The sequence below is a fragment of the Mus caroli genome, chromosome 11 (assembly GCF_900094665.2).
Source record: "Mus caroli chromosome 11, CAROLI_EIJ_v1.1, whole genome shotgun sequence".
NCBI classification, from domain to species: Eukaryota; Metazoa; Chordata; class Mammalia; order Rodentia; family Muridae; genus Mus; species Mus caroli.
The window spans coordinates 97584510-97599848 of record NC_034580.1 but is presented as its reverse complement, the minus strand read 5'-3'; the positions used below and the strand labels follow the sequence as shown (position 1 = coordinate 97599848).

At 48.7% G+C, this 15339-nt stretch overlaps 1 protein-coding gene and 1 non-coding gene across 2 annotated transcripts; both read right to left on the bottom strand.

Annotated features, from left to right (window-relative positions):
- Positions 1 to 1110: 1110 nt before the first annotated feature.
- Positions 1111 to 3395, bottom strand: Arl4d (ADP ribosylation factor like GTPase 4D). The gene is made up of 2 exons (XM_021177363.1): positions 3299 to 3395; positions 1111 to 2387 (listed from the first exon to the last, which is right to left on the bottom strand). The coding sequence occupies exon 2, from the start codon at positions 2283 to 2285 to the stop codon at positions 1680 to 1682; it is 606 nt and encodes a 201-aa protein (XP_021033022.1). The 5' UTR covers positions 2286 to 2387; positions 3299 to 3395; the 3' UTR covers positions 1111 to 1679.
- A 7058-nt stretch (positions 3396 to 10453) lies between these two features.
- LOC115032729 lies at positions 10454 to 10644 on the bottom strand. The gene has a single exon (XR_003838344.1). It is a non-coding gene; the product is annotated as a U2 spliceosomal RNA (small nuclear RNA).
- Positions 10645 to 15339: the final 4695 nt, after the last annotated feature.

Here is a 15339-nt window from a genome sequence, read left to right as displayed (position 1 = left end):
AATCTAGGTGGCCCTGGCCTTGGCAGCAGCAAGCTTCAGCTTTTGAAGCAGCCTCCCCCGACTGAGCTGCTGAGAGCTCCCCCACCCCCACTCCGTTATCAGCTCCAAGGGCAGGACTGTCAAGCTGCTCTAAGGATCTCATGTTTGCGAAGGCCGAGGGTGGGACTGGGGCCTAGAAGGCTGTCCCTTGCCTTCTCAGGACTCCCACCCATAAAGATTAGGATTCTTATTGTTCTATCAGACACAGCTGGCCTTCCTGTAGGAGGTGGAGCCCCTGGAAACCTAAGCAGGAACTCACTCAGGAACCTGGCAACATTAACGGGAGCTGGCAACATTGACCTGTTCTTCTACCCCTGACTCTGTGTGTGTATGGTGGGGTCTCACCTCACCTTGGTTGACCCTCCTGCCTCTGGCCCCTAGGATGATGCTAGGACTGCAGGTGCACACCACAGCTCTCTCAGCTTGTTCTAGTAACATTTTATAGATCGTGCCCTTCCCATCTTGTCTCACAGGTTGGGAGTGGGGTAGATTATGACTGCTGTCCCCTCTGGGAGAAGAGCTGCTGTTCCCATAGCCGAAGACTCAGACTTAGTCACCAGGCCAAGCCAGGACTCCGAAGCACCAGCTGCTGCCAGAGAGCCACAGTCAGCAGGATTGAGCTCTCAGAGGTGGCTTACGGCCAGGAATTACTTTCCACCCTTAGTACGTCCTCCACAAGGGGAAAGAAGTCGTACTGACCTGAACACTACTAGGGAAGCCCTGATGGAGCCAGAAAGACTCTTCCCGGTCATGGATACAGCGAGACCTAGCAGCAGATACTTTTGCCACAGGCAGACCTAGGAGCACCTAGTCTCAGGAGCAAGGGTCAGAAAGAGGAGCCAGGACCCCTAAACTAGGTCAGGCAACAATAGCTTTAGGGGTCTTCAATACCCTCCAGAATTGGCACCAGCGACCATATAAGTACATATCTAATCTGTGAGTGCTTATTTTGTTCACTCGGGACAAACAACAACCCCCCCCCCTTCCCCTGTTCTCCACGAAAATCCCAAACTCCACGGGGCTAGCTAAGGAAGGTGAGAGGAAGAGAGGAAGTTACCAGATCAAAACAAGAACCAGAATCATCCAGCTTTAATAACTTACAGGCAAATGCTAAAAAAACAGAAAAAATACAATAATACAGAGGACACTCAAGGCTTATAAAAAGGGCCAGGGATCTACAATTGTGGGGAGAATTCTTGGCATTTTCACAGACACAGAATGGCTGTGAGAAGAGCAGCTGAGGAGACCCCTCTCCTAGACTGTGGAGAGCGAAAAGATGTTCTCAATTCACCCCCAAATGCACTCTCTGGATAACCTTCTACACACCCTCCCCCTGCAAAGATAAAAATATATCTCCAAATAAAATGCCAGGGAAGGACAGGAGAGCCAGGGCCGAGGTAGGAGGTAGAGTTAGCATTTACATCTGTCTCCGGTCTTGCAGCCCCTCCCTACCCTCTACAGGTGAAGGGCAATGAAGACACTTCATCTTCCCTCCCCCCTGTGGCGCACAGGGCCACCTATGCTCCTTCAGTCCTTTGCGGTGGACAGATCCAGCACCCAGGCTGGCTGAGAGGTCACGGGCCCTGCCTGACTATAATGTGTACTGACCCCCTAGCAGGTAGGGTAGGGGCAGCCTCGGGTCACCGTCTCTTCTTGCTTGACCGAGGTGCCTTCTTCCTCTTCAGGATCATCTCATACAAATGTTCCAGTCCTGGCTGCAGGCCCAGCCCGTCCACAGCACTGCAGCCCTGCACATGGGTGAGCGTGGCAGCTGCCAGCTCTCGGACTGCCAGCCTCTTCTCCACCTCGGCTGCACTCAGTGCCCCCGGCTGGTCCTGCTTGTTGGCCAGCACCAGCACCGGCACCCCCTGGTTGTCGGAAGCCTTGCTGATCCGGTGTAACTCCATTCTGGCTTCCTCTAACCTCTCAATCTCTGCAGAGTCCACCACAAACACCAGTCCATCTGTCCGGCGGGTGTAGGAGCGCCACAGTGGCCGAAGCTTCTCCTGACCCCCAACATCCCACACTTGGAAAGTGATCCCACGGGAACCCCCCAGGGGCACGCGGATCTTCTCAGTATTAAAGCCCTTGGTGGGGACGCTCTGGACAAACTCCTTGAACTTGAGCCGGTAAAGAAGGGAAGTCTTCCCCGCGGAATCCAACCCAATGACCACGACATGCAGAGCCTGGAAGTGCGGCAGAAAGGACGAGGCTGTAGGGGCCATTTCAGTCAAGTGGTTCCCCATGGTGAGCTAGGATGCAGGGTGGACCTCAGGAGTGGGTCTGGGACTCCAGCAGAGGCCAAGATGAGGAGACCTTGAAACGGCAGGTAGCACAAGCTGGGGTGTCTAAACAAGGCCAAAAAAGAAACGAGAAAGGTTTAGAATAGACACGAATTTGCAACTTTTGGATCCTTCCCCTAAACCTGCACCCCACCCTTCTAAATATTCCTTTTATTAAAACAAGGTTTGCCCCAGCAGTGGTGGTGCACACTTTTAATCCCAGCACTTGGGAGGCAGAGGCAGGTGGATTTCTGAGTTCCAGGACAGCCAGGGCTACACAGAGAAACCCTGTCTCGAAAAACAAAGAAAAAAAAAAAGAATTTTAAGTGCCTCTTTTTCCAAAGTAAAGAAAAAATATTTTGTGCGTGTGTGTAAGCCACTCACAGCTTGAGTGTTAAAGTCAGGACAACTTACAAGAGTATGTGGGTCTCAGGAACCAATTAGGGTCCTCATGTTTTAGGGTAGGCGCTTTTAAACCATCTCCAATGCCTTTCTCCTTCCCCTCTTCTTAAAAATAAAAAATTAAAAAAAGTAGCTACAGGTGTAACACGGCGTGCTCCTGTCCCAGGGGCCCCTAGAAGAGGCCCTGAGGTCAGAGAAACTCTCGGGTACTAGGATCTTTGAGGGTGCGGATCTTGCAGGCTAGATCCCGAAGTAAGGTCGTTTCCCTGCACCCCTCTCCGAGCTTGAGAGAAAGCTTCTGCTTTCTCTGTTCTCTCTGTTCCGTTTCTGCTGTTCTCTCCATTCCCCAGAGGAGAATCCTCACATGAAGGAGGCGGTCGGGCAGTGTGCCCAAAGTAAGAGCACCGATGTGGGTCGGGCTCCCACAAGCACCGCATACCCACAACGGTGGCACGCCCCTGCGGGCGCTTTGACCACCACCCCACGGCCCTGCAACTCTCCAGCCAGCGGTCGACACCCGCTCCCCTAAACCCCGCAAGCCGACGCCTTTGCACGGTCCAGACACCCTCCTTTACCTTCAGCCAGCCTCACTCCCCGCCAGCCACGCCAACCAGGCACCGACTCGTCGCGTCACAGCCACAGCGGACTTTGCAGTGCCGCTGCTCGGGTTCCTCGTTAAAAACCCTCTCGTGACGTCACACAACGCGGCCCAATCAGCGTCCCGGAGGCGGGGACTGAGCCGGCCTCTGCAGCCCCAGCCTGGAAATGGAGAGCTCGTTCTATCCGGAACCGCTTTATTTTAATCTTTTCTACCTTATTCAGTATTTGGAACAGAGCCTGGAATTCATTAGGGCTGGGAGGTGGAACAGACTAAAGGAACAGGCGTGGCTGCGCCTGACGAGAGCATGGAACGGAATGTCTAATAATGACACTACCCCATCCACTTGCCCTCAATCAGGCTGTGCCCCCCCACCCCCACCGCGCCAATACTTTCCTTCCACCTAAAGATCTGCTCGAAGAGATTCTGACATGTTTTCGTATCTTACCTCATTCACTAGTACTCATTCAAGTCACTTTCTTCGTCTAGTTTGCAAAGCAGTATTTACCTGGAGCTCTGATACTGCTGATTCATAATACTAAGCCCATTTAATGTATAGGAGTACGCTGACGCTGACACACCAGAAGAGGGCATCGGATCCCCTTACAGATGGTTGTGAGCCACCATGTGGTTGCTGGGAAATGAACTCAGGACCTCTGCAAGGGCAGCAGTGCTCAGTGTCAGTTAAGCCAGTGGGTCAGTATATGCCCATGTGTTCAGTAGGAAATGTCAGAACCCCTGGAACCAGAATTAGAGACAGTGATGACTGCCTCACATGGGTGCTGGGAACTGAACCTGGGTCCGCTGGAAGAGTAATAAGTGCTCTTAACCACTGAGCCATTGCTTCAAGGGATAGGGGGGTGGGGGGAGTATTTTTTGAGACAGGGTCTTTCGATATAACCCTAGATATCCTGGAACTCACTATGTAGACTAGGCTGGCCTCATACACAAAATAATCCACCTGCCTCTGCCTTTAAGATTAAAGGCATGAAGCCAGGCAGTGGTGATGCACACCTTTAATCTTGGGAGGCAGTGGCAGGCAGATTTCTGTGTTCGAGGCCATCCTGATCTACAGAGTGAGTTCCAGTACAGCCAGGGCCACACAGAGAAACCGTCTCAAAAAAAAAAAAAAGGAAAAAAGATTAAAGGCATGAGCCATCATATCCAGCTATATTTGTTTGTTTTTGTGTTTTGAGATAGGAATCTCATTATGTAGCCCAGGCTAGCCTGGACATCCTAACAATCTTTGGGCCTCAGCTTCCTGCATATAGAGCGTGGAGGACCCCATTACCTCACAATAGCATGTTAGGGACTGTTGTCCGTTTCTTACAGGTACAGAAAGCTGCAGATGGATAAAAGACTTAGTTATGATCACATTTAGGTCATATGTGGCTGAGCAAGATCTGTCTGAATTCAGTGCCAGGATGCTCACTGCTTGGCAATAGTCTTCTCATGGGGAAGACTCTGGGGCGAGGCAGTCTTACATTAGACAGCCAGCATTACACAGTGAGATGCTATCTAAAAAGCACAATAAAAGAGGCTTTAAAAGACAAAGTTCAACTGGGTATAACCACAGAGTGTTATCCCAGGTACTCTGGAGGCTGAGGCAGGAGACAATACATGGATAACCTCTCTAGGCTAGATCATGAGTTCAAGTCCAGCACGGGCAACTTAACACGACCCTATTTCAGAAACACAGATGAACCAGTCGTGATGGTGTAGCAGCAGAGTGTTTGCCCAGCACGCACAGACTCTGGGTTCTGTCCCAAGTACCTCAGTGATCAAACAAAGCTCCCTCCTCAGCACCAGCCAGAGTTCTAGGGCGACAGACACCTCAAGCCTCAAAGGTCACATTTCGTAATGAGTGACAGACAGCGGCAGCTCAGGAAGACACAATTTATGTTTTGCTTTGTTTTTTTTTTAACAAATCATCAAATGGGGACTTCAGAGGGATTTCAGAGGGAAAGAATGGGTCACCTAGAAGTTTCTGAAAAGGTCTCTAGAAATGTAGCACTTGGGTGGGGGCATCGTGCTTAGGAGTTAGTCGCAGTTCTGGTTGTCCTGTAGGGGAGGAGATGTTACAAAGGGCAAGGTGACCAAAAGGACAACAGGATTACCCTCAGTAAAAGCTACGCGTAAAGAGGATTGGGAAGGGAGGAGGGGAAGTCACTGCCAGACTGGCAGAGTCCAGCCCTTTCCTGCCGGCCACCTCCAGCCAAGGCTGATAAAGAAGGTCCCCATGTTTAACACCAGCATGCCTTGCCACCTCTGTGTCGCCTCCCTACCCCAACACTGGCCACCTGGGTTGTCGAGCAGTCCAGGAGCCTCCAGATGCCTAGAGATCTTCTGAAATTTGTCTAGGACCCAGACCTTAGAAAGTAACTTTTTTACACCCCCAAAATGGGGATGATGGGACAGACTGGAATGGTAGCTAAGGCCCAGAGGCAGAGAAGAGCAGAGCAAAGCTGGAAGAGGGGAGCCATGGGGTAGGCCAAGGGCACAGAGAACACCACCATACATACACAGTTTTCTTTTCTCTCTCTCTTTTTGTTTTTGCTTTTTTGGTTTTTTTCTAGACAGGGTTTCTCTGTGTAGCCCTGGATGTCCTGGAACTCACTCTGTAGACCAGGCTGGCCTCAATCTGCCTCCCAAGTGCTGGGATCAAAGGCGTGTGCCACCACTGCCCGGCTTCTTTTTCTTAAGATTTACTTATTTGAGTATGTAGCTGTCTTCAGACACACCAGAAAAGGGCATCGGATCCCATTACAGATGGTTGTGAGCCACCATGTGGTTGCTGGGAATTGAACTCAGGTCAGGACCTCTGGCAGAGCAGTTTTAGTGCTCTTAAACGCTGAGCCATCTCTCCAGACCCCTCTTGTCTTTTTCTTTTTCTTTTTGTTGTTGTTATTGGTTTTCAAGACAGGGTTTCTCTGTCTAACTTTGGCTGTCCTGGAACTCACTCTGCAGACCAGGCTGGCCTCAAGAACTCAGAGATCTGCCTGCTTCTACACAATTTTCTTTGTAAAAAAATTCAAAACTGAATCGGACACGGTAGTGTAGCCCTGTGATCCCAGCACTGGGAGGCAAAAAGTTCTAAGCCAGCTCAGTTTACTTGGCAAATTTCAGGGCAGCCAGTGAGACACAGTCAACATTCAAAGTGCAAAAATAAAAAGTTGCTGGTGGTGGTCCGCACCTCTAATCTCTGCACTTGAGAGATGGAGGCAAGAGGATCAGTTATTTAATCAAGGCCATCCTCTGCTCTATGGCAAGCTTGAGATGAACCTGGGGTACAGGAGACCCTGTGTCAAAAAACAAGCATGCGAACAAACAAAAACCTAATACCGGGGCTGGTGAGATGGCTCAGTGGGTAAGAGCACCCGACTGCTCTTACGAAGGTCCGGAGTTCAAATCCCAGCAACCACATGGTGGCTCACAACCATCCGTAACGAGACCTGGCGCCCTCTTCTGGAGTGTCTGAAGAAAAAAAAAAAACCTAATACCATCAGGATGACAGGGAGGGATGGGGGAGGGAGGAGTTGGGCAGTGAGAACAGGCTGCTCTTCAAGCATCCCAGAGACTTTAATCACCAGCAGACTTAAACAAAAAAACAAACAAAACACAACATTCCAAGATGCGTGTGCATTTGGTCCTTCAGACTTTGAAGAAGAGAGAGGCTACAGGACTTGTCCAAGGTCACCCACCCCTCCACCTTGGAATTGTGCAAACAGCCCTGGTTTTGAACAAAGGTTCTAATGACTGTGAAACTGAACAAGAAGAAAAAAAAACCCCAACCCACAAGTTGTCAGGTGTTGGGCCATGTTTTTAACACTCCCTCCTCCAAGGGATTCACACCCAAGATGGAAACTGCCACCTATCTGATAAAGGAAATGAAACGGACTTTCTCACTCCACACCTTATCTTTCATGTTTGCAGGGAAGGTGTAAATGGACAAACGGAAAGGAGGCGTGAGGTCCTGGTGGACTTTTTTTTTTTTTTTTTTTGGGAGGGTTTGTTGTTTTTTGTTGGGGGGGGGGGTGATATTGCTCAAGAGGCGTTTTAAAGAAGGGGCTTTGAAAGTATGGTTTGGTTTGGTTTGGGGTTTTTTTGGTTTTTCGAGACAGGGTTTCTCTGTATAGCCCTGGCTGTCCTGGAACTCACTTTGTAGACCAGGCTGGCCTCAAACTCAGAAATCCGCCTGCCTCTGCCTCCCGAGTTCTGGGATTAAAGGCGTGCGCCACCATGCCCGGCTTAAAACCATATTTAAGTGACCAGTATTAAGTAAGTGTCTGGGCAGTAGGACAGATGATCTAGGAGCTGCTGCTTCAACTCGGATCAGAGTCCCTCTGTGTGGTCAGCACTCTGACCCCTGGAGGGCTGAAGCTTGCTCTCCTCATCTCCAGCTACACTGAGCACAGCACTGTGTCTGGCTTCCTCTCTGCCAGAAATCCTGAGAAGTGGCGTGATTAATCACACCAAGGAGAGCCCCTGATCATGGAGTCATGCCTTTCTTATGAGGTTACCTGTCAGGGGTCCTTAGCCCTGGGCACTTCCGTTAGTAATGGACTGGCCAAGACTGGACTTGAAACTGTGTATTTCATAGGCTTGAAGCCAGTCTGTGCTACATAAAATCCTGCCTAAAATATTGAGGGGAGGGGTGGGCAGCAACATGGCTTAGCCAGTAAGGCCCTGACCCCACAGGCCTGATAACCCGAGTTCCATCCCCACAGCCCACATAAAGGTGGAAGGAGAGACTCCACAGAGTCTGTTGAACACACACACATTCACACATCATTCACAGACATTAAAAATGCATATAAAATAATATGAGTAGGGCCAGAGAGCTGGCTCAACAGTTAAGAGCACCTGATGCTCTTGCAGGAGACCTCGGTGGTGGCTCACAACAATCTGTAACTCCAGTTCCAGGGGATCTGATGCCCTCTTCTGACCTCCTTGGTCACCAGGCACACAGAAGGGGTATAGACATACAATCAGGACAGATAAGCTCATATGCATAAAGTAAAATAAACAGATCTTTATAAAGTAAGTAAATAAAACATTGGGAGTTTTAAGATTTATTTTTATTTATATGAGTACACTGTAGCTGTCTTCAGACACACCAGAAGAGGGCATCAGATCCCATTACAGATGGGTGTGAACCATGTGGTTGCTGGGAATTGAACTCAGGACCTTTGGAAGAGCAGTCAGTGTTCTTAACTGCTAAGACATCTCTGCAGCCCTTGGAAGTTTTTTGTTTGTTTTTGTTTTAAATCTTTTAGTTATTCTCTGATAATTTCATAAATGCACACTTTTAATAAAAGTTTTATTTTTACTTTTATGTGTATGAGTGTTTTGTCTGCATGTATGTCTGTGTATCATGTGGAAGCCTGGAGGACAGAAGATAATATCTGATCCTTGGAATTAGAGTTGTGGATGGTTGTGAGCTACCCCGTGAGTGCTGGGAACTGAATCTGGATCCTCTGGAAAGGCAGCCAGTGCTCTTAAACTGTTAAGCCATCCTGCCACCCCTGTGTGGACTTTTGGGGAAGAAAACAGAGGCCAATAATGAGATACTACCTTATATAACCTCAATACCCCAAATCCTGGCATGCTAAAACCTGGGACTTCAGGGTAAGTATGTACCCGGTCCCTCACTAACACACTGGATGGGACAAGCTACTTCTCCCTGGGACTGGCACTCCCAGCGAGGAGTTTCAGTGATGACAAGCCCTCCGCCTTGTAATAGGTAAGGGAGGGTGAGAGGATGGGTGGATCTCACCCTGGAAATGACTGCTGTCTTCTGAGACAGGGCCTCTGTGGTACAGTAGAACTTGACATCCCCCACCCCCACCCCGGTCTCTGCTTCCTAAACTGCTTACAGAGTCTGACACCAATCCTGCCCCCACAAGTACAAGTCTAAATGAACAGATGAATGGCAGGGAGGCAAGGAGGGTTAGGAACAGCTATCAGCTAGCGAGTCACAAAGACCCCTTTCCTGCCCACTCCTCTCCAAGACCCACTTTTCTTTCTTTTGTTTGTTTGCTTTTTGTTTTTGTTTTGTTTTTTTCCAGACAGGTTTTCTCTGTGTAGCCCTGACTGTCCTGGAATTCACTCTGTAGACCAGCCTGGCCAAGACCCACTTTTCAAATCCCAGTTCATCAACAAAATGGAGAAACAGTGGTTGACCATGCCTTTAAGACTTCGTAACTTCGTAAGCAAGGTTGTCTTGATTTTGAGACCATCCTGACTCTGGACTAGCTGCGATACAATCCCACAATCTCTGTCTCATAATGGGTGCTGGAGCAAAGTACTGAAAAGGTTCGGAGCTTTCCCCACATAGGATCCGTCCATTTCTAAACCACAACTAAAACCAGAGTCTAGGACTGGAAATGAGCAGATGCTGCCTCCTGGTGGACATATTTGTCCCTGCTTGATTTTCCTAAGAAGTGAAGATGACTTGGGTCCCTTTGCATTTTCTAACAATTTTTGTAGGACTTCAGGTTGGGGGTGCAAAATATACTCGTTTTATTTCCCCCTTCTTTTCTTTATTTAGGAAAATGAGATTTAAAGTAGCAGAGCGTGGTGATGCACGACTTTACTCAGGAGCAGGTGGATCTCTGAATTGAAGGACAGCATAGTCCACCTAGCAAATTCCAGAGATAACCTGGAAAGACCCTGCCGCGCCATGGTGGCGCCCCCGGTGGCGCACGCCTTTAATCCCAGCAGTTTGAGGCCAGTCCGGTCTACAGAGTGAGTTCCAGGACACCCAGTGCTACATAGAGAACCCATAGAGGGGAAAGGAGCGAGATTGATTTCTCAAGATCATAGAACCTGTTGTGAGAACCGCGATGTCTCACTTTGTTCCTGACATGGTTCTTTAGTGTTATTGCAGTGGGTTTGGAGTAAGAGATCCTATGTCAAACGCAAAAGATTTGAAGAAACTAACATCAAAGTTCTTAGGATGACAAGAGTATAGCAACTGCATATGCCTCAGAAAGTAGTGACAAGCGCCAGTCACTATAAACGGCAGAAAGAAAGACGACGTAGGGTTATTAAGGTGGTCTTAAGCAACAGTGGATGAAACATAAGGTGATCCACCTAGTAGTCTTTTCTTTGAACCGCTCTTATTCCCCAGTGGGGGTGCACCGTTCCTGGAGGTACTGCAATACCAGGTCGATGCGTGGAGTGGACGGAGCAAGCTCCTATTCCAACTCCTACTTCCAAAAATCCATTTAATATATTGTCCTCGGATAGAGGACGTATCAGTTATTAAACTGATAAGAACAGATACTACACTTGATCTTAGCCAAAAGGCCGAGAAGCGATACCCATCTGCGCCCACTCGCCCGATACACTCAACACCGCACACACCTTCAACTCACGGTCACCAACACTCGCGCGCCCGCAAACACGCGCCCGACACCGAACCTCCTCTTCTATCCTGTTCACCACCTTTACGCCAGGGAAAGTCCGAGGAATCCAAGGGGGCCGAGAGGATTTTGTTGCGATTTTCGTTCCCAGAGTTCCGCGGAGACCGGGCTGCGTTCTTATTTGCATGCCCCGCCCAGCTCAAGTCAGCGACTGAACCGAGCGGGAACCGAGCCTTTGGAAGGCTCCTTCAGCTGCTGCATTGCCACTGACCAACAGGCCTGTAGCTGTTCTGGATACTTCACCATACTTAAGACTCAAAATTGAGGACCACAAGGGATCCTCGCTCTCTTCTATTTTCCCTCCCTTTTTTTTTTTTTTTTCTTTCTCTACCTTTGTATCTGGACCTAGGAGCCTTTATAAAGAGGTGAGGTTAGGGGCTGGAGAGATGGCTCGGCGGTTAAAAGCACTGACTGCTCTTCCAAAGGTTCTGAGTTATTGAACTCAGCAACCACGTGGTGGCTCACAACCATCCGAAACAAGATCTGATGCCCTCTTCTGGTGTCTCTAAAGACAGCTACAGCGTACTCATGTACACTGAGAGGTGACATAAACAATCAGTTTTGAGGTCTCCAGTGGCCGCAATACAGTCCCCCGGTTATGCAAAGGGGTACACATCGAAGCTCCATCTTATCTATTTATAACGTATTTCCTTGTTTGAGACTATGTCTCTTACTGTAGCCCAGGCTAGAACTTACTACAACGTTCCTGTCTCAGTCTCCTTAGTGCTAGAATGATTTGTGACACCCACTACACAGCTTTGATTCCACTGTGCTCCAGTGTTAACTCCTAGGAGGAGCCTGTAGAAGCAGGAGGGCCCAGTTCCCATCCTCCAGGAATGGCACCAAGGATCAGCATGGGGGCTGCAGGGAGAAGGGGTTAAAAACCAGAGTGCTGTGTGTGACCTTTTCCAAGGAGATGTGACGAAGGTCTAGTCTCTTTCACACCCTGAAAAGGCACTGATAACCAACAAAAAGGAGGATTCCATCACTCCATTACAGAACCAGTGAACTTACCAGGTTGCTTATGGATAAAAGGAAATGGGTTACTCATGGGACCTTGGACAATTGATAGGCAGCTGTTGTGTGAGGACTCATGAAAGCTGTATGGATCTGGGCTCATTCAGAGATTCACCAGTCAGACCAGGAATACGTTTTAGTATGTGGCTTTTATTTAGATACTGGTGCCAGGGCTACAGCCTGGCCATGGCTCTTCTCTGGCAGGCCTGGCCCTTCTTCCTGATTCCCTCTGCCATGCTAAAAACCATTAGATTACATTTCTAAAGCTAGTTACCAAGGTCTATTCCCTTATTTGGCCACTTCCTCCTGAGGCTGACTACCAAGGTCCAGCTATCAAAGTATTGAAGTCCAGCAATCAAAAGCCCCCTCTGGCTCACCTAATTAACATGCCCAGTTAAAATTACATACCTCAGCCGGGCGTGGTGGCACATGCCTTTAATCCCAGCACTTGGGAGGCAGAGGCAGGCAGATTTCTGAGTTCAAGGCCAGCCTGGTCTACAAAGTAAGTTTCAGAACAGCCAGGGCTTTACAGAGAAACCCTGTCTCAAAATATATATATATTATTTATCTCATGCTAGCACGGGGTCTCCCCTTACACTTTTATATAAACGACCATTTTTTTTGATGGGCATGTCTGTTTCCTCTCTACCCAGAGGTAGGGACCAAAAAAATCGCCTCCTTTCCCTTGTCCCCTTCCCATTCTCTCTCCTCCTCTATCTCTTTTTGGTTGGTTGGTTTTGTTGTTGTTGTTGTTATTGTTTGGGTTTTTTTTGGGGGGGGTGGGTTTTTTTTGTTTGTTTGTTTTGAGACAGGGTTTCTCTGTGTAGCCCTGGCTGTCCTGGAACTCACTTTGTAGACCAGGCTGGCCTGGAACTCAGAAATCCGCCTGCCTCTGCCTCCCAAGTGCTGGGATCTGCCTCCCAAGTGCTGGGATCAAAGGCGTGCACCACCATGCCTGGCCCTCCTCTATCTCTTGCCTTCTTCTCTTATTCTCCTGTGTCTTGGGAATCCTGAGCTGATACAGATCTGCTACACCGTGGACTAGAGAGCAGCCTGGTCAGAACAAAGTTACATTCTGTTTGCTACAAAGTTGAGGTTATCATCTGTTTTGCAAAGTCTTGGCTATCTCCCGCAAAACAAGCTTCTGCCTGGCATGACCTTTTACCTTTCATAAACAAGTTTTGTTAAAACTGTACAAGACCAAGTAATGACTAAACCAACCAAAAGCCCTTAACATTGCGACTTCCAACTTTGGTTTATAGTTCTTCTTTTTGTGACAGGGTTTCTCTGTGTAGCCCTGGCTGTCCTGGAACTCACTCTGTAGACCAGGCTGGCCTCGAACTCAGAAATCCGCCTGCCTCTGCCTCCTGAGTGCTGGGATTAAAGGCGTGCGCCACCACTGCCCAGCTCAGCAGATATATTTATGTTATTTATATGAATATTTTATATACACCTGCATGACAGAAGAGGGCATCAGAGCTCATTACAGATGGTTGGGAGCCACTGTGTGGTTGCTGGGAATCGAACTCAGAAGCTCTAGAAGAGCAGCCAGTGATCTTAACCGCTGAGCCACCTCTTCAGTTCCAAGCATAGTAAATATTAAGCTTTAAAAGCTATTGGTGGCACACCCCTTTAATGCCAGCACCAGAGAGATAGAGGCAAGTGGATTTCTATGAGTTCAAAGCCAGCCTGATCTACAGAGAGAATTCCAGGACAGTCAAGGCTACACAGAGAAATCCTGTCTTTGAAAACCAAACCAACCAACCAAATGCCTCCCTCGAAAAAACCCATAAAGTTAGTTATCAATAACATTATCATTTTTCCTCTGGGTGAACGGAAGAGTCTCTTCTGGCCAGAATTGTTACTGCTTCTTTAAGAGGGTGGAGTGGGATGTGTAGGTTTCAGGAACTTCCTGATCCTTGCAAGTTTTATTTACTTCCTCACTATTAACAGGGTTCCATTCTGTCTCCAGGTGGTAATGTTTCCATTGAGAAGAAACCCCTGCACCAAAGGGCTCCAGAGCAAGACCAGATCCTGAAGCCTTAATAAAGACTTAATAAAGCCGCCTGGAAGATCCCAAGAGGCTATGCAAGGCAAGACTTTATGAAACTGCTGGCTGGCCACATAAGACCGCAACAGAACACTCAGACTAGCCTAGATGTGGTCTCCCTTTACCCAGCCTGGAACCTGCTTGCTCAAGGGTGGAGCTTCCTGCTCATTCGTCCTGCCACGCCTACTGCTGGACCGTGTCGCTTTGCTGCTTGGAGCCACACACGTGTTCATCCTGTTACTTGATCCCGAGATTATTTGGCGAGAAATCGGGTTCCCTCCCCCTTCCTTTATAACTGAGTGTCTGAAAAAGTAAAATTGAGCTTTGATCAGAATGCTGTCTTAGCTGCAATTCTTTCTCTCGCTGCCTAGCCCCTCTTCTCTTCCAGGTTTCCAAAATGCCTTTCCAGGCTAGAACTCAGGCTGTGATCTGCTGGCCGGACACAACACCTAGGATTGGAAAACAGATGAGAGGGGGAAAGGGCTCAACTGCACTTCTCTCAAGAGAGTGACTTAGGTCTCGAAGATGCTCTAGATAAAGGACTAACTGGTTACCAAAGCGAGCTCTGGCTGCCAATCCCCCTATCCGAAACATCTCTGGGCCCTGGAATTCCCTTTCCTTCCCCCAGCTCTTCTTCCTAACACAGCTATTGGTCTTCTTGGTGCTAGTTCTCAGAGCTCCGATCCAGGCTGTCTCTGGGGCCTCTTGGCTCCCTCTCTCTCTCCTCTTCCTCTCATTCTTCTGATGTCTCCTTCCCCCATGGCCCGGCCTATTCTGCTGGGCATGTTCATTCTGGACTCTTCTAGATTCCTAGGGCTGTGCTCATCCACATAGCCACAATAAAACATTCTCCTTAACTACACCTAGTAATATAAGCTTTTTTTCTCTGCCTTGGTGATAGAGATAATAGGCCAAATTAGTCTAGATTTATAGCAGATAAAGAGCCCCAGGTGTGGTGGCACACACCTTTAATCCCAGCACTTGGGAGGCAGAGGCAGGCAAATTTCTGAGTTCGAGGCCAGCTTGGTCTACAGAGTGAGTTCCAGGACAGCCAGGACTATACAGAGAAACCCTGTCTCGAAAAACCAGAGAGAGAGAGAGATGTTACCTCACAGCTGGGACTAAGCCCTTCAAAGACTTTTTCAGGACAAACCCCAAACTGCCATGAAGTGAGCACTGAGAACAGTGACTTGTGTCCCACCTCAGGAATGAGGCTTTCACCGAGAGACTCCAACTCTCCACGTGCCTTGTCAGGAGGGAAGAAGGAACCCAGAGTTCACTGGATATTGAGGAAAAGGTTGGCAGACTGTGAAGCCGTGAGAGCACACGTGGACAGTGTCTCGAGTCTGGCAGTTGGGAGTCGCTCTATGAGGCAGGGGCTCCGGGACATTGTGGGCTTGTGGTTCCCCACAAACTCTTAGAGCAAGCAGTCAAGCCTCTCTCTCTCTCTCTCTCTCTCTCTCTCTCTCTCTCTCTCTCTCACTTTAGCAATGCTCTTTATTGATTTTTTTTCAATTTTTTATT